This window comes from Ailuropoda melanoleuca, chromosome 11 (genome assembly GCF_002007445.2).
Source record: "Ailuropoda melanoleuca isolate Jingjing chromosome 11, ASM200744v2, whole genome shotgun sequence".
Lineage (NCBI taxonomy): Eukaryota > Metazoa > Chordata > Mammalia > Carnivora > Ursidae > Ailuropoda > Ailuropoda melanoleuca.
This window is the reverse complement of record NC_048228.1, coordinates 31733747-31753137: the sequence shown is the minus strand read 5'-3', so window position 1 is coordinate 31753137 and position 19391 is coordinate 31733747. Positions and strand designations below refer to the sequence as shown.

Sequence of the window (19391 nt, the reverse complement as noted above, 5' to 3'; positions counted from 1 at the left end):
AAAGGGGGGGTAATCAGAAGGGGGAATGAAACATGAGAAGCTATGGACTATGAGAAACAAACTGAGGACTTCAGAGGGGGAGGGGGTGGGGGAATGGGATAGACTGGTGATGGGTGGTAAGGAGGGCACGTATTGCATGGTGCACTGGGTGTTATACGCAACTAATGGACAATTGAACTTTACATCGGAATCCAGGGATGTACTGTATGGTGACTAACATAATATAATAAAAAATAATTAAAAAAAAAAAAAGAGAGGTGTATTTAAATTTTTCTGTATATTTAAATGAGGATTTTTTAAGTTAAATTCATTGAAATTTCTTCTATCTAGTTTTTAAAATATTCTCAATTTTAAATTCTAGAAAATAATGCAGTGCTTCATGTCAACCTTAAAATATTGGCATTTAGTGAGAAGACTTACGCAACAAGAGAATGTGAATCAGTCAATAAAACCTGTTATTTTAAAAGGACATATACATATTCTTCTCACTGAGAACTAAGTAAGTAAATCTTTATTCATAGGTAAAGATTAGTGATTTAATCCTGGGAAGAAAATCCCAGCATTAACCATTTTGTTGATTTATACTATAAGCATTTATTAATATGCTACTCTATGCCAGATTCCGTGGTTGAGGACCTAATAATATAAAAGTAAATAAATCTTGCTCTCATGGAGTTCAGAATCTACTATTGGGATTTCTTGACTGAAGCTATAAGTGAGCTTTTGTAGGTTAATAAACCATCTAAAATTGCATACACAGGTTTTTGTTATAAGCGTACATGCAAAATTTTCTCCCTAAGTAAAGAGCCCCCAGCTTTCATTATGTCTTCAAAAGGATCAGCGATAGTGAACCAATAAATATCAACAACTAGAAGGAGCAATACAGACAAACAGATTAGCTTGTAATTGAAGGACTGTGAATAATGTTCCAAGGACAACTCTGACCACCCGCCACACACACACACACACATACACCAAAAAAGAAAAAAGAAATGGGGGGAAACACTAATTCTGCCTGGGAAACTCAAAAGCTTATTCACACAAGGTTAAAAAAAAAAAAAAGCAGACTTTGTAAATGTGGTTGTGGAACTTAAGAGAGCTATTGTTATAGATATTATTGTAAGTACCACCCGCATTGGATAAGTTGGATCCAGTGTGACACTGAAAACCTATAACCAATGATGGCACAAGTCCTACACATTTAAGCACTTTTTTTTTTAAAGATTTTTTTTTTTAATTTATTCTACAGAGATAGAGACAGCCAGCGGGAGAGGGAACACAAGCAGGGGGAGTGGGAGAGGAAGAAGCAGACTCATAGCGGAGGAGCCTGATGTGGGGCTCGATCTCCTAACGCTGGGATCACGCCCTGAGCTGAAGGCAGACGCTTAACGACTGCGCCACCCAGGCACCCCTAAGCACTTTTTAAATAAACATAATATTGCAGTCTTAAAGCAATGTTCTAAATTTCTAGAATCATCTTTTTCAGTAAAAAAAAAAGGTAAAATATTTAAGGCAAATATGTTCTCAAGCGCTACCAACTTAAACTTATTAAAGAAAATGGAAAAAAGTATCAAATTAAAAAACAAAAGCAACTTATAATAAATGGGCCTAGTAATTTATCGGCCTATCAGACTTAAAATAACTTTTTCTTATATGAGGGAAAAATTTTTAAAGAAAATTAACTGTTCAAAAAAGTTTTCAAATATTAAAGAAAACAAATGGTGTTGGAAGGCAAAAAACATTATACCTCAGGTCTCAACAGCAAAGTTACCCTGCAGTGCAGTATATATATGGGTTACATAAGTTTGAAATTTCAGGCAATATCTGAATGATCATCATTATCAACCCCATAAATGTTTCCCTTTGACAGAGAAAATAATTTGTTCTAGTAAATGACTATGAGGAAGTATAAATATAATTTATAAAATCTTATGAAAGAAAAAGAACATTGTTAAATACTAGAAAGACTAGTAAATGTCTTCTATGATAAATGTATCACAAAATAAAAGGATAACATTAGATTTTTGACATTATTATTTGTAAATACCATTAAAATCAGTTTTGAAAGTAGGAGAGAAGAGTTCAGCTAATGATTTAGTATGATAATACAATCAGACTATGAGCAGCTATACCACCTAACTTACTAAGACTGAGAGCTTACTGATCAAGAATTGCTTCAAGACACTCCCTCACTGCGAGCAATAACCCAAAGTAAACAAGTCACAAACTTTGCCCAATTCCAACCAATTCCCCATTTGTAAGACCTGTTTTACATCACACAGCCCAGGTTCTAAAATATCTTAAGTCCTTTGATTTGCACCTTCTGAAGAAAAACTATTAAGACTATCTAGCAGATTCTCCCTTTCTGAAGTAAATAAAATCAGCATTGCTTAAGCAGTAGGAATCAGCAGTGGTCTTTTGGGGAAATCAACAGCCAAAAAGTAAAATAACAACTCTTTCATCATTCATTTTATTTTCTTTTTCTTTTTTTTCCCTGATGTTATGTTATGAATTTGCTTTGACAGAATGCTGAAGAATTATTTAGATTTACATTTTTAAATAAGTAGAAAAGCATACATTCAAGAAAAATGAACTTGTCATTAACTAACCCCCAAAAAAACACAATATTCACTGCGGTTTGCACTGAGTATTAATTCTTAAATTATTTGTTAAAAGTTACTATAAAATATTTCACTTTTGATAGTTAGTAGAGTGGGAATGGGGGACCTATTCATCCTAGATGGGGAATTAAGTCCAATTATGAATGCAATTTTTAAAACCTGCAAATTTACTTAAACCTCTTTATAATCAGAAGGCCCAGGGCTTAAAAGAGTCCTTTATTTATTATGAATCTAAACCACAGCATCTATACTTATTAAAAGAAGATAAAAGATCAATACATGATTTTACTGTACCAACACTCTATCTTTTGAGCCTCTAATAAATTCACGATTGCAATAAGTACTTGAAAATTTCCATTTGAGTATGTAAACAACTAAGTTTTTAAAGTTGCAGGTATGTAAAAAAATATACATACATATATATATATATATATCTCAATGCTGTAGTGGACATTTATAAATTGATAAATAATCCATAAATCAATCTTTAAAAAAAATGTCAGAACGTATTCAAAAATGCCTTTCTGGGGCACCTGGGCGGCTCAGTCAGTTAAGTGCCAGACTCTTGATTTCGGCCCAGGTCATGATATCAGGGTCATGAGATCAAGCCCCACTTCAGGTTCACACTGGGTGTGGAGCCTGCTTAAGATTCTCTCTCTCTCTCTGCCCCTCCCCCACCAGCTCATGCGCTTTCTCACTCAAAAAATATAAATAAATAAATAAATAAATAAATAAATAATTTTTTTAAAAAAAGACCTTCCATTGCCAGATTTTGATTAGTCAAATATGAATAAAACATATGGAAAGTACTTTAATGTAGACATTTTCAGTACTTTCTGTAAATTACTCTATTGTTCTGTTACTGATAAAAGAGATATATTATTGACAAACCTCATATGTTGCTGGACCAGGAGTAATCTCTTTGGAATCTTTAAAACGCTTTGATGCTTTAACAAATAAGGGTATGGAGCAAGATTTCCTTAAAACAGGATCATATGTTGCAGGCCCTAAAAGAAACAAATGCAGAAGATAATAAAGTATGTTAAAATTATTGATTTGAGTCACATTATTCTTAGATTTGTGCTCTTAATGTATAATTTTAGTATCAAATAATCATGGACACATTCTTTTTGAATACTTAAAATCATTCCGGTTAGGGCTTTGAAATATAATAAGCACAAAAAAGTGTCATCTGTCTACCTAATAATTAAATGTAATACAGAAGTATTTTCCCAAAAAAGAAAACAGTACCCCCCCCAAGATACATATACAACCTGAAAAAATATATCCAAGTCTTTTATTTCCTAAAAAGGCAATCACATATTTAGCAAAGACGTAGTGCTTGAAATGCATTTGGGAATATGAATAAGACTTAAAGAAGCAAAAAAGTAGTTTAACAGCATTCTGGGTGCCAAACATGATAGAAACCAAGGTACAAAGATGGAATTCACATGGAATGATTGGATGTGATCAACAAATTGGTTGAATGGAATAGGGCTTAATACTAAATAAAGATTTTGTATTAGAGTCAATAGGTTTTAAATTGTGTTCTAAAGTGTCCCAGAAATCCACAGAAGTGCCCAGGGAACAATGTATAGGTAAAGCCCAAGTAGAAGGAGCCTGAATTATTTTTATTCAAAACAGCTTTAGATTTACTCTTCTTTGTTTGGGTCCTATATACAGTTTTTTAAAACTAAAATTGTCTAATAATTTTTTTTAAAAGATTTTGGAAGGGCACCTGGGTGGCTCAGTTAGTTAAGCACTTGGTTTTGGCTCAGGTCATGATCTCATGGGTCCTGGGATGGAGTCCAGCAGGGGCAGGTAGTGGTAGTCTGCTTGAGAGTCTTTCCCTCTGCCCCCCCCTTCTTGCACGCATATGCACGCTCTCTCTCTAAAATAAATTAATAAATCTTTAAAAGTAAATAAATAAAAAAGCTTTTGGAAACTACTTCCACAGGTAGTGGGTAGCTCCTAAATGTTTTAGACTAAAAGACAATCATAAACTTTGGCAGTACATTATAGGATGAGATGACTTGATGGTTTATTTTACGGACACTAATAAGAAGTTTACTAACAATGGTAAGGGAAAGGAAGAACAACTCAATATTTTCTAAGAGATGCAATAAATATTTAATATGTATAGAGACTGGAAGAAGATAAAATGAATAATGGCCAATAAAAAGGCAATACTGTGACAAAAATAAGAAAACACAGAAGAGATTTTAAAGAGGAACATCGTGTGTTTGGTTTTGAACCAGTTATGTCTGAAAAGATGGCAGCATATCCAAACAGAAATGTTCAGAAGACAACTATAAATACATAATTGAAGCTCATGAGAAAGCTGTCCTGGAGAAAAGGAAAGGAGTTATTCAGGAAATAGACTAGTGAGTAGAATACAGCTAGTACAACATCATAGAGAGAAAATAGGGAGAGGTTTTTTTTTTTTCTCCTTCTCTCCATTCATATGTTAACCAATACTTATTGAGTATCTGTCATATGCCAAGCCTGTATTTCCAAAGAGTGCTTAGAGGTCTTACTATATCAAATGTTGCAAGAGGAGACTTCACAGACAGGTCACTGTGGAGCCAGTGGAATTGTGATGATGAATGAAACTAAATTAGAGGGCATTAAAGAGACAGTGTGGGGAGAGGAAGCAACAACATGAGCACAGAATATTGACAATGGACATAAACAGTGAAATAGTAGATATAAAGATGTTAGCAGAATACAGAAGTAATGCCTTCATCTCCCTAGTACACATGCAATTAAAAATTACCACCTTGAAGAATAGATCCTTGCAGATGTTTTCAAATCTAAAATATACTAGAATTGATAAATTCACATGAAACATTTTTAAGGCTTTAGCTTCATTAACATAGAATACTTCAAAATTTACAATAAAAGATGACATTTGGCTCTAGTTCAATCCTTCTAACGTCAATTCAATTAATAGGATAGATATACAAAATTATAAAGCTCTGTGGGAAGCTGCTATGAACTAAATGTTTGTGCCCCCCAAAATTCATATATTAAAACCCTAATCACCTACGTGATGGTATTTGGAGGTGAGGCCTTCAGAAGGTAATTAGGGGGGCACCTGGGTGGCTCGGTCCATTAAGACAGCCACCTTTGGCTCAGGTCATGATCCCAGGGTCCTGGGATGAAGCCTTGCAGCGGGCTCCCTGCTCAGTGGGGAGCCTGCTTTCCCGCACTCCCCCCCCCCCCCCCCCCCCCCCCCCCCCCCCGCCCCTGGTTCTCTCTCAAATAAATAAGTAAACCTTAAAAAAAAAAGTAATTAGGTCACAAGAGTGGAGCCCCTCATGATGGGATTACTGCCCTTACAAAAAGAGACATGAGAGAATTTATTTTCATTCTCACTGTCTCTGCTGTGTAGGCAGATGTCTATCTGCAAGCCAGGAGGAAGGCCCTAACTAAATCAAATGTCACTTTGCGCATCTTGACTTTGATTTCCCAGACTCCAGTAACTGTGAGAAATAAACTTATACTGGTTAAGCTACCCAGTCTATGGCATATTTGTTACAGCAGTCAGAATGGACTAGTGTTTTGATTTGCTAAAAGACAAAGTGTTGTAGCAAATGCCATCTTGCATGCTTGACTTTGGAATAATATAATTTCTATTCATAGTGCAGAGAAACAATGTACATATACATACATAACATCTTTACAAATAGATACATACAAACTAAACTGCACGTGGGAAAATGTATCAGTTACCACAGTATGCAGAAAAGAACATAAACTTATCATCAGGAACTGGGTGCATGATTCCACAGTCAATTAATTAAAAATTGTAACTTTAACCATAAAGATGTATAAAGGTTAATGCAACAGGTAAGACTATTAACCAAACACTGTTGTATCAGTAAATTTCATTTTCAACTATGAAATGAAACAGTCTATTCTCTGTCCTTACTATCATGGTACAGCAACTGATAAATATTTACCTTCATGATTGTAACTCATTAAAAGAGGAAAATATTCAAATGTAGTTTTAGTGGATTTCCTTTTATTGGAATTCCTTTGAGGAGCATTAAGTAAAGCAAAACTCTCAATATGCATCTTGCTGCATTTTAGCACTTAGTTTGCTTTAAGCTAAAAACCATGAAAAAAAACCAGTTCATTGTACTTGATCTTAAAATATATTTCCAATTACATGTGTTACTATTTCTATAATATAGATCAAAGATTTACATTGCTTCACCAGCAGTGATTCACAGATTATGCAGAAATTAGCTTCCATTTATTTATCAAAACGCCACATTATAATCACAGGTCATGGAAGAAGAAAACTTCTCATTCCAAATCAAATACCTATGAAAAGTCTGCCTGAATCACAACTATTATACAATGGGAATTCAAGAACAGGTGATTCTTATAATTACATATTTTCCAGCCCTATGCCAATTTACTCTCTATGAAATGTCAACCAGTGCTCTAGGGCAAAAATGGGAGAGAACAGGAACAATGAGTAATTTAAAATAAAAATCATTTTGGTACATTAGAGTGGACTCAGAAATAACTACTTCTATAAATAAAGCTACAAAACCTCAGATTAAAAAATGGCTGTCTTCATAACGAGTTTAAATTTATAAATTGCATAGTCAATTTTGCTTATGAATACCAAATCATCTTTTTTCATGTGAAGCTGAAAGTAAACTACTGAAAAGTAAATATCCCACGTGTGAGCCTATCTTTAGGAATTAAAAAGCATCTAGGAAATTGTTCATTAAAATGGACCACATGGCTTTAAACTGTCATTTAGAGAGTTGAGTTTTTATGGAACACATTTCCTCATGCTGTTTTTATTCTTCAGCCCTACGAATGAAATAATAGCTAAGACAAAAGATTAGTACACAAGGAACTATTATCATCAATGTCAAAACCACATTTAGGTTTAATGCTCTTCTCCTGCTTCTAAGACGCGAGGTAATGAAATGGCACTTCAGATTATGACCAAACTGTAGTCTATTAAATTGAGCTTATAGGTGATGAGAAAACACAGACAAGAGTCTCAATAACACATAAACTTTTAACCAAAATTCCATGTATGTTTTACCATCCTGTTAAGGTTTCTGTTCAAAAACAAAATGGGAATTACATGTTTTAAGAAATATCTTAAATACTTGAGAATGATACCTTAAACTTACTATAGAGTATCTAAGAATTATTGCCAACACAGCCCCTAAGACATGGTCTATTACAATGCACTCCAACCTAAGTAGACAGAGAATTGCATCAATTGGAGTCTACCTAAATCATCCACCTGTTAAAACGTGTGTTCCTAGCATTGAGTGAGGAATAGGGCCATTACTGTTATGACATGGAAATACAAAATCAGATAGATTTGGCTTGACTAAAATATATCTTCAGTCAGAAACATCTGTTTATCCATGTATTTCTAAATACATTCTTATGAAATTCTTACCAAAATGTGCATCCATAAGCCTATCAAATGAAGTCTTTGAATTGATCCTGCTCCGATAAATACATTATACAAATGTGAATGACTTTCAATAGTCTTGTAAATCGAAATATAATACACTTTCTGTATGAATTTAGAACCAACTGGAAGGAAGAATGATCATCTTTCACCTACTACTACTTTGAGTAGGTACTATATAAATATGTAACACATGAGTGATTTTTATTGATGAATGAACAAAGTTATCAAATAATCAATGAAATATGAAGTTGTTTTCAAGGTAAATAAAATAAATACCTCATAACTGGTCTGACAGAGTAGCAAATTTTCCTTTCATAATTGAATTTTGGTTTTTACATCCCATTGTTCCTATTTAAACATTTGGAACTAGAATGCCAAGAAAATTATCTAAGCAAAAATGTAGAGTAATTCTCAGCATATATTCCAAGTCCTCGTACATCCCCACCATCATTTTAACATTCAATTAAAGCTGAATTAGTAAGGTATTCCCTCTAAAACTGGCACTTATCTCTGAATATTATATGTAAAAATCATGATAATGCTATATCTTTGTAAAGCACATAGATTAAGTGTCCTTTGTAAAGGTCATAGATTAAGTGATTAGGGTTCTTTATAAACACCAAATTTATTTTGAACACTTGATTAAAATTAAGCAAGCTAAGTTCTTTAAGAAAGACATAAAATAATAAATGATTTTTCAAAAATGTTCAAATGGCTAATTTTTACCACTTTAAAATGTAACTATTTGCATTTTCTTCAATTTACTAAAAATTGTTAGGCTCCTAAGTGTGTTTGGATTTGAATTTTTATCTGAATAGCTCTTCTAGAATAAGGCTAGACTCACAGAGTTTAGAGTTTTCTGGAAGAAGAGCCTACATGATATATATAGTGACAAGCCAATTAAGCAAAGGTTAAGATGTTTATTTGCAACTTAAATGAATAAATTTCTATACCTTCAAACAAACATATTTTATAGATTAGGTTTTTGTGCTTTGATGTGCAAATGTTTTATTTCCATTCATCAGAGATTAAACAAAAGCTATTAGGTTAACCATTGAATATCTTAGAAAGCTTCTTGCTCCTTTTCAGTAAACTTAAATCTATACCTTAAATCCAGATAAGATTTTTTCCTTTACTTTACAGGTTCTCTGCTCACTCTGCTCTGTTATCCTGTAATATAAATATTCTCTAATTCTGTTGCCATAACTTCATGGAATAATGGCATGCTACTAGGAGAATTCAGCAGAATTCTTCCCTTGCAAGCCTTCTCATCAACTACCACTAGTTAATTTTAACCAAGACAAATAACGGTGGGATTTGTTTATATTAACAGTGTTTATTTCCAAATAGTAAATGGTTTCCTCATCTAGCTTCAATACCCATGACCCCACAGCACCTACTAACAGCCCGTCTATAGCTTTGGACGTGTTTCTCCTCTGGCCTCTGGCTGAACTTGTTCTATGGCTTGAAATATCAAGACTCAAAAACAAAGAGGATCATATTTGGCACCATATATTTTAAATTAATCCTTCCCAAAGTGTACTTCATGGACTATAGCCATCAGAATCACACAGATTAGTGTCAGATTGTAGATTCCTTGGATTCATGTCAAAATAATATATCATATTCTCGGAAAGTGGAACCAAGAAGACAAAATTTTAACAAATCCCATTGCTTTAGACCTCTAGACTATAATTTAATATGTAGCAATTAGCAAATATATCTAAACATCAATTTTTTTTTCTCAAATAATCTCAAGAATTAGTTATCCAGAGAAAAAACCTTCTGAAATTATGGATGAGAGTATCATTTCTCCAGAATACATCTGAAACTCTTATGCCTCAGGGCCTCCTTATGGTAGAGCTTCCATCAATGCCTACTGAGCTGAACTGAGCCAAACCAAAGGAAGAGTCTGCTTCTGAGTCAGCTAGAATCTACTCCTGTGACCTTAAGCATTTTAATTATTTTCCTTTCATTTTATTTTCTTTCCCAGTAATTGTCTATGCAAAAAAATGGATAACTTAAGGTCCTATTTCTATTTACAATGTGAAAATGATACTTAGATGATATATCACATAAATGTCTGTAAATACATTTAAAATAATTGTTGCTTGAGAGATTAGTAGAAGACTGGCAGTGTTAAGATAGGAAAGAGACTTACTTTTTAACATATATCTTTTAACACATTATGAATTCTGTTATGGCCTTGTCACACTATTTCAATTTTGGGCCAAATGTGCAAAACTAACTTCATGATCATGGAAAATGAAATTTTGTGAAGTGTAAGTATATTCATATCTCTATTTTATTTTAGTCTATCATTTTTCAGATTAAATAATTTTTTAAAGATTTTATTTATTTATTTGAGAGGGAGAGAGAGATTGAGAGAATGAGTGGGGGGGGAGGGGCAGAGGGAACAGAGGGAGCAGACTCCCTGCAGAGCATGGAGTCCAACGTGGGACTGGATCCCAGGACCCTGGAATCATGACCTGAGCTGAAGGCAGACACTTAACTGACTGAGCCACCCAGGCACCCCATAGAACAATTTTTTTATTAAAGATTTTATTTATTTATTTATTTATTTATTTATTTGAGAGAGAGTGTGTGTGACCAGGGTTGGGGCAGAGGGAGAAGGTGAGGGAGAGAGAGAAAATCTTAAGCAAGGCTCCACACCCAGCACAGACCCCCATGTGGGGCTCCATCCCAGGACACTGAGATCATGACCTGAACCAAAACCAAGAGTTGGATGCTTAACCTACGGAGCCACCCAGGCACCCCAGAATAAATCTTAACCAAAATTTAAATTCAAGATTTCTGTATACTAGCCATGTGACCTTCATAAATTCTCTAAAACTTGTTAAGTTTCCCTCTGTGTAAAAGGAGGATCTTAACCAAAATTTAAATTCAAGATTTCTGTATACTAGCCATGTGACCTTCATAAATTCTCTAAAACTTGTTAAGTTTTTGTTTCCCTCTGTGTAAAAGGAGGATCAAATGACTCAGAAAAGTTCCTCAAAGCCACACAATGAGTAAGGACACATCATTCAACCACTTGAAATCCTTGGAACCTCCCACAAAGAAAGGAAAATAAAACCATTTAAATTTTACAGGAAACTGAGTTAATAGCTAAGCTATTAGCTGGCTCTATGATTTTAACAACTCTTTTTCTACTTCACACTGCCTTCTTAATCTTTAGCTGTCTCTAGCATTTTCCAAAAATATCAAATTTGTCAAACAAATATCATCTTAATTAAATGAGAATGTTATGCTTTCACCTGAACATGACATTTCCCTAAAAGGTGAATAAGGTCTAGAAGATGGACTAAATTGAGGTCTATATGATAAATTTAGGGATTCTGTTCCTGGATTATTAATTCATTAGTATACTATAAGGATGTAATTTTGATTTTACACCTATACTTTTAAATTCATAAGTACATACACATTTAAGGAAAACAAAAATATCACCATTCTAAAAATCAAATTGTCTTCAAATCTCCATATTGTCATATCAGTAGCTGTCAAGAATGCCACATCCCGCAACTTTCGAAACCTGTTATAAACAATTTTTTAAAAATCGAGAATTAAATGTTGTTTTCCAAGAAACCTAACAGCCTTAAGTCCCATCTTTTGGTGAAGGCTGCCTCTCTGTGGCGGAATACAATGTGTCACGTTCTCTGAAGGACTTGTTTTCTCTTACTTTTTTTTTTAACTTGTAAAAAAGAGCTGTATTATATTCAAAAAGATGTAGATTTAAATACAGTGTCATTATTAGTTCTTTCAGAATGTTTTTGGCTTCAGGTTTGGAAAGGTCTTGGACCCCAAGGAACTGCCTCACTCACCTAGGCAAGCATGTATAACAAGGGATGAAAACAGTATTTATGCAAGTAACAGAAATCAAGTAAAATGAAATTGCTCAAATAGAGTGGTCATGTTTGCTGTCTTTTTTGAAAGCTAAACTCATTATTCACTTTACATTGAGTGACCTCTGCTGGTCAGAAAGACACACTTATTAATAGATATTGAACCTACCTGAAAGCAGCTGTTATCTTAATTTCCTGAAGGAATTACTTAAAAATACTAAGTGTACCATAAGATGATGTCTCTTACTCACTTAAAGGATACAAAACATATCCTATTTCAAATACTGAAAGTCAAGAAGCTAAATATGAAGTGGATATTTTTAAAAAGCATTTATTTAATTGTTCTTTCTTTACTAATGTCTACTGTGAGTTGTAATGAAAGTAGGCTTAAAAGGCCTTCTTATTATATTTGGGAAGGACATATGCTCTATAACGAATTTTTTTTGAAGACTTGGTACTTTTAACCATATAATAACTGAAAAATTAGCAACTGTACATTTTTTAACTGAAAGAACAAAATCTCTCTCAATCACAAGCATGCAACTTGTGATGTCTCAAAAACAAAGGATTTATTTCATTAAGCAATACTGTCACAGAAGTGGCATTTACCTTATCTAGAATGGAACATACTCCCTCCTCAGAAACAGTAAAAACTAATTAGAAGAAGATACCCAGAGGGCCATAGTAAACATTTCAATAACCAATATCAAGCTGCTTTGTTGCTTTCATTTGCACCATAGGTATACCAAAAAGCATCACTGAGAAAACTGCAGATTCTTTTTTTATTATTTTAATAGAGGTCTAAACCTTTGAAATGAAGTATACCAATAAAAACACCAAAGAAAGTTGCCTGCAAAAATTTTTGGTCAAGGAAATTCTTATAATTCTTTATTGCTAATTATTGTAATATCCCCTTCCCCTCCTCTTCTTCTTCTTCTTCTTTTTTTTTTCTTTTTATCTGTTTAACAATGTCCAGAGGGAGAAAAAGAAACATATTTGGTCTCTGCTTCTGCAAATACTGAAATCTATTTATATGCAAATAAGCTATCCATTATTAGTATGAGAAGAGACTTGTGCATAAAGGGAGAAATAAATTATCACTGGAAACCATTAATGAAATCTATTTCAAAACATAACATTTTATAAGAGCCCTCATTCATGTAATATTTGTTTAAGCCTCGAGGGAAAATAGTGAGTTCTACATTTAGATGAAACCTGATACTACATTATTTCCCAAGCCAATTTGTTTTGTAAAATGCATTTATCCTTTCCTTAGAAATGACTTGATAATTGTAACTCCAATGAGTCTTTTTAAGAGAACTTTATCATTGAAGTCAGAGTCCTATGTTTTTGTCATATAATTGCCAGACTTTTTAGAGGACTTTATTTTTGCTTTGTTACAATAATTGTTATTCCCTGAGGTTTAAAAACATTAACATTCATTTTTATACTCTTATGGTAGTAACATAAAAATAAATGAGTTTTAAGAAGAAGGAATATGAGTCTTTCTGGAATAAGCTGAATTTCTATAGAGAAAAATAAAATAAGCAATAATCAATGCAGACTACAAAATAATTTCATATGCTTTGCCCATTTTCTCTTCGGGTTTCTTGTTTTGTTTAGTTTTTACCTAAACTTTAGTGTGTTTGTCAATTTCTTCAAAAAGTCCAACTGGAATGTTAAGGAGTATTACATTAATAGATTAAAATAGAGAAAACTGGTATCTTTATTATATAAAATCATCCCATCCAAGAGTCTAGAATTAGTTCCTCATTTATTTAGACCATTATCTCTGTCCATTATGAGAATTTTTAAATTCTCTTTATAGAAAACTTTTGTCTTCCTAGTTAATTCCTAGAAACTCTATTATTTTTTAAATACATGATCACTGCTAGTATAGAGAAATGTTACAGATTTTGTATGTCATTCTTATATCAAGTGTGCTAAAATTTCTTATAATTTTAGTAGTTTCTGGATTTTCAAAAGTTGTTTTGCTATATGATGTTAAAATCTGAAATTAAGATAATTATATCTCTTTCAATTCTTGTATTTCTTCTATGTTCTTAAGTATTCTATCCTTAGGTATTGGCATGAACCACCTACTTTGTTAAGAAAGTATGGTAAGAGTGGGTGTCCTTGTCTTCCTTCCTTTAAAAATAATGTTTACTGTGGGTTTTAAGAGTATAACCTTTATCAAGTCAAAGAACTTACTTGTTTTGATAGTTTTCTGAGTTTTTGTTTTTTAAGCACAAATAGGTAAATTTAATTAAGGTATTATTTCTATAGCTCTGTATTTTTTTATTTCTTTAAAGATTTTATTTATTTATTTATTTATTTGAGAGAGAGAATACAAGCAGGGGGGAAGGTCAGAGGAAGAGGGAGAAGCAGACTCCCCAACAAGCAGGGAGCTTGATGTGCGGCTCAATCCAAGGACCCAGGATCACGACCTGAGCAGAAGGCGATGCTTAACTGACTGAGCCACCCAGGCAACCGTATTTTTTAAAATGGTACCATACGGAAGAATGGAAACACCTTGGAATGCACTGCTACCAAAACTCTTCTTATCTCTAGCTTTTTTTTATTTACCTTTGCTATTAGATGACTAAGCAGTTTAAGATGTAGTGTTCTGCCCATCACCCTCTACCATGCCCCATGCTGGCATTTAAGAGAAAAGGGCACAGGGAAGTGAGGATGAGGTACTCTTGAGAGAGCTAAGTAAGCTGCTCTATTTATTCATCCTAAAGCAAAGCCCACTATTCAACGTATTACTGCCTTCAACAAACAAGACAAAGTTTCAAATCAGAAATGTCATTAAAAGAGAGAAGAGAATAGTGCTACTTATATTGGTGCACCCAAAGAGCACTCAAAATAGTCTTTTTTTTTTTTTTTAATGTATGAACAGACAGCAAAGTTCACCTGGCATGTGACAGGAGTTAGCAGCATGAAAGACAAAGACCAAAATAAATTTAAAAACTGACCCTAGAGGAGAAAGAAATTCTTTATGGAAAAAAATAACTTAAAAAAATTAAATAATATAAAATACATTTATAATAATGTTGCATCTATAAAACAAAAAACAATCAGAGAACAAATGTATTCTAAGAGCACATAACTGTTAGTATAGAAAACGTAATGAGATGAGAAAATAGGCAAAGGGGGAAAAAACACTTTGTAAAATATAGAGCAAAAAGAGAAAGAGAGAGACAATATGATAGAAAGGTAGAGACGTTAAAAAAAAAAATCTGGTCCAAATCCAGAATTACCAAAAAGAGAAAACAGAGAACACTGGGGATAAAAACAAAACAAAACAAAAAACTAAATGTTTCAACAGAAAGGTAGACAGAAGGCAAGTCCCCCTACAAAGGAAGGAAAAATTCAAAATGCCATCTTACTTTATTTGGATCGGCAAAACTGGATATTAGAAGACAATGAAGCAAAATAAGACAATGTATAAGAAAATTGAAGAATGTTTTGAAATATAAAGTCCTGCCACCATTTCAATAAAATGAAAGTCCAGAACTAATATACACCAGTCTTATAAGAAAACCAAGGCACACAAAAAAGAAATCAACAGAGCTAAAACAGAGAGGGCCATAGATTAAAAAAAAAATGGTGTGATTGCCACTTTGGATAAAATAATAACCAACACAAGAAAAAAGAAAAATAATTTGTATGATTCCACTTATATGAGGTACCTACAGTAGTCAAATTCATAGAGAAAGAAAGTAAAATGGTGGTTGCCAGGAGCTGGAGGGGAAGCTGTTGTTTAATGAAGGGAGTTTTAAGTTTTGCAAGATGAAAAGAGTCCTGTGGATGGATGGTGGTGATGACTGCACAACAATGTAAATGCACTTAATAACACTGAATTGTAAACCTAAAAATAGTTACAATGGTAAATTTTCTGTTATGTGTATTTTACCACAATCTTTTAAAAGGTAATTTCATCTTGCAGATAACTACATAAGAAAGTTACAGTATAACTATGAAGCTAATCAAAATGTGGAAAAATTTAAACAACTAATGGAATGTAAAAGAGACAATCCATATGACTTTTATGACAAGAATATTCTAGTTTGAGAAGCCTGAAGATCATGGCATTGGAACCAAAGAAAGAAAATTAATCCTTGCATTTCACTTGTTTCACCATTGAGTAATTTAAAAAGTAGAGGCTGATGGGCAGAACACTGAAAAGATAAATGAGCAGGGAACAGCAAGAAGAGTACTGGAAGCAGTGCATTCTAAGGTGTTTTCATTTTTGTGTATGGTAGTGTTTAAAAAGTACTTTAATAAAGAGTTGAAGAATTAATATCTTAACTAAATTTTTCTATTTGTGCTTAAAAAACAAAAACTGAGAAGACTATCAATATAAGTAAATCTTTAACTTAAAAGAGGTTATAACCCTAAAGGTTTGTCTCTGGTAAAGGGAAAGAATGAGTCAAAAGTCTATTTGCTTTTCTCTAAGCTTTTCTATATAACTTTGCTATCATGTGCATGCATTATACATACACAACTGTGTATACACATATACACACATCTCTGTGGCTTCTCTTTCTAGAACTGTGTTTTTCAGAGGAGAAACAAAATTCTGAAAAGCGGGGAACTATGCTTCAGACTGAAATATCTGAGTCTTTGTATTTAAAAGTCACCAAGTCATCACAAGTAAAGATCCATATGAAAAATACGTAATAATCTATAACTTGGGTTTCTACAATAAAATATCATTGAAAGGTAAAATTGTATAAATAAATATATTAGGCATATACAATGCGTATGTGTTTATATCTTCACATGTTAGTGATGTATCTATCTCACGGTTCTATATTAGCTTTACTACTTACCCTTTTATTTATTTGTTTTTTAAAGATTTTATTTATTCATTTGACAGAGATAGAGACAGCCAGCGAGAGAGGGAACACAAGCAGGGGGAGTGGGAGAGGAAGAAGCAGGCTTCCAGTGGAGGAGCCTGATGTGGGGCTCGATCCCAGAACGCCGGGATCACACCCTGAGCGGAAGGCAGATGCTTAACGACTGAGCCACCCAGGAGCCCCATCTACTTACCCTTTTAAAATATTTGTGTTCCTTGATAAATCATTTAGAAGTCTAAATAAAATGTCTTTTATATGTGGGATTGTCTATAACTAATTTTCATGCATGGGTTTTATTGTGTTTCAATGAAAAAGTGATATGTTTAGTAAATGAATAGGCTAAAGTCAGGCAAAGATGACAATGTGTATCGTATCTTTTATCAGGCTTGCAAAGAACTGAAACTCTTGCTTTTCTAAGTATTGGAGAAATATTCCCCCAGGTGTTTTTTTGCAGAATTAAGGTTTTCACAGAATTTTACTTGCTATCACACACATAAAGTGCTCCTTGGTCAAATAAATTTGAGGAAATTTGGATTGAACAAAGTTAAAACAGTTCTCTTTATTGCAGATCATGATAGAGCCTGTAATATTCTAATTCACACATAACAAAAGATCAATACAATGTGTTCATGTTCCACCATATATGTTTGCTCATGACTTTCCATTCCTTTCCACAATTTTCTTATAGAGCTAATGTTTGCAAAACATACTTAGAAAGATTTTAATTTCTAGGAAGTCACCTTGGTTCCCCAATTTCTAGCATCATTTTCAGCGTACAAGTTCTGAAATTGTAATTTAAATCTTATAGTGTTGGTTAAAAGCACAAATGAAAGTAGAGACAAAATTACAGTAAAGGCATTTTTTCATTTGTTATTAAAAATTCAAAGTAAATTACAGTCAAATAGCTGACATTTAAAGGCCATTTATATCATCTTTAGTTTTGGATATTATGGAACTGCGTTCCTCAGTTGCATAATCAGTCATCTTTAACAATGCATAGTATTATCTAGCCAGACAATAACTTCATCAGTTTCAGCATGTAGTATCTTCAGATAACCACGGAGCATGAACCAAAGAATTCCATCAATAGTGAATGGTATTCTCTATAATTAGCCACAGCTGGAAGAAACTTATTCATTTATATTCCCTTCAACCTCTCTATCCTCTAATCAAAAAAAAACAAAAACAAAAAAAACAACAAAAAACAAAACTTAGAAGCATAGTAGCTGTAATTTATCTGAAATTTGTACAATAGAATTTTTATATGGTATAGCAAAACCAAATATGAATACTGAGAAAAATGAGCTATTTTGAGGTCAAGAAGTTAATTTATTTATAAATATTGTTTTAAAATGGACTTTTATTCCATCCATGATATCTATAACTTTAGTGAGTATTTTTTTTAATTTCATAGGAAGAAAAGAAAAAAAAAAAAACACCTCACCAAAATAGGTGGTAGAAATTGTTTGCTTTTAGGTTCAAAAAATCTTTGTGTAGAAGTAATCTTCCAAGTTGCTATTATCTTGACAATTTATTTATTCATGATCCTCTCAGAGCAAAATTCAGGATCTAATCTTGGTGAAAGGCTTACTTGGCCCAGGAAAGAGTCACTTTAAAATCTGAGCATACCTGTTGAAGCAGCCACCCAGAACTAAGGGGGATGGCGGGGGCGGGGCGGGGGGAGCTGCTTGAGGGAAAAGCTCAGTTGGAGTTATACAACCTGTTTGACCAAATTGAGCAAATCTCTCAGCAGACCCTATGAAAAGATTACAGCACAGTTAGGCTACGGGAAAATATCCAAAATATAACCAAGCAAAGAAAAAATACCTTATCCCTATAAATATCTTCTGGAGAACTTATTAAAGAAACCTGTTGAGGGTGTGTGTGTGTGTGACAGAAAAAGAGAGACAGAAGACAGAATTCTTAGGTCCAGCTGAGGAAAGAGAAAATAGTGCATAACTTTAGATCTTAAAACCCTCATCTCATTGCTAAGGACTTGTGCCTTCGACTAATTTCTGGAAAGAAAGCACCTGTTATCAAGAGTCAGAGGAAGATCTGATGGTAGGTAGAGGGGAAGAATATGTGACTTAGATTACTTTTCAAAGTTGGAGAATAGAATATAACTTGTGTCACTACACTTCCTTTTATTTTTATGAAGCTACGTGGATGGGTGATTCAGTTGGAACTTTAGTATTAGATTAATTTTGTCAACATTATTGAAATACGAATGTGTCAGAAACTGATATTAGATATGTTCTGGGTGATGATACTGTGACTTTGCAAACTCCAGCTTTCGGGGGAGAAGTCCCTTCCTCGCCTGCATAACTTGAAACACTGAACAAGGTTTGTGAGGTGAACTGGAACTAGCCCACAGATGGAAGACTCAAAACCAGGCTGCCTCCAACACATAAACCCTCCTAAGGAGTATAGCAGAGAAGGAATTTAGGTAAAAGGCTACAGGAAAAATACTGAAGAAACCAGACAAGACTGATAAGATTTATCACAAATGTCCAGAAACATATCCTTCATACAGTCAATTCATTTTAAAGTAGCTTTTTGTTTCAGGCATGAATTGAGA

General features: G+C 33.4%; 1 protein-coding gene across 1 annotated transcript in view; it reads right to left on the bottom strand.

Annotated features, from left to right (window-relative positions):
• Positions 1–19391, bottom strand: part of STPG2 (sperm tail PG-rich repeat containing 2) — a 536245-nt gene that overhangs the window by 237862 nt on the left and 278992 nt on the right. Inside the window, exon 13 of the mRNA XM_034672291.1 lies at positions 3513–3628. Coding sequence (XP_034528182.1) covers positions 3513–3628 — 116 coding nt within the window. The remainder of the gene's footprint in view (positions 1–3512; positions 3629–19391) is intronic.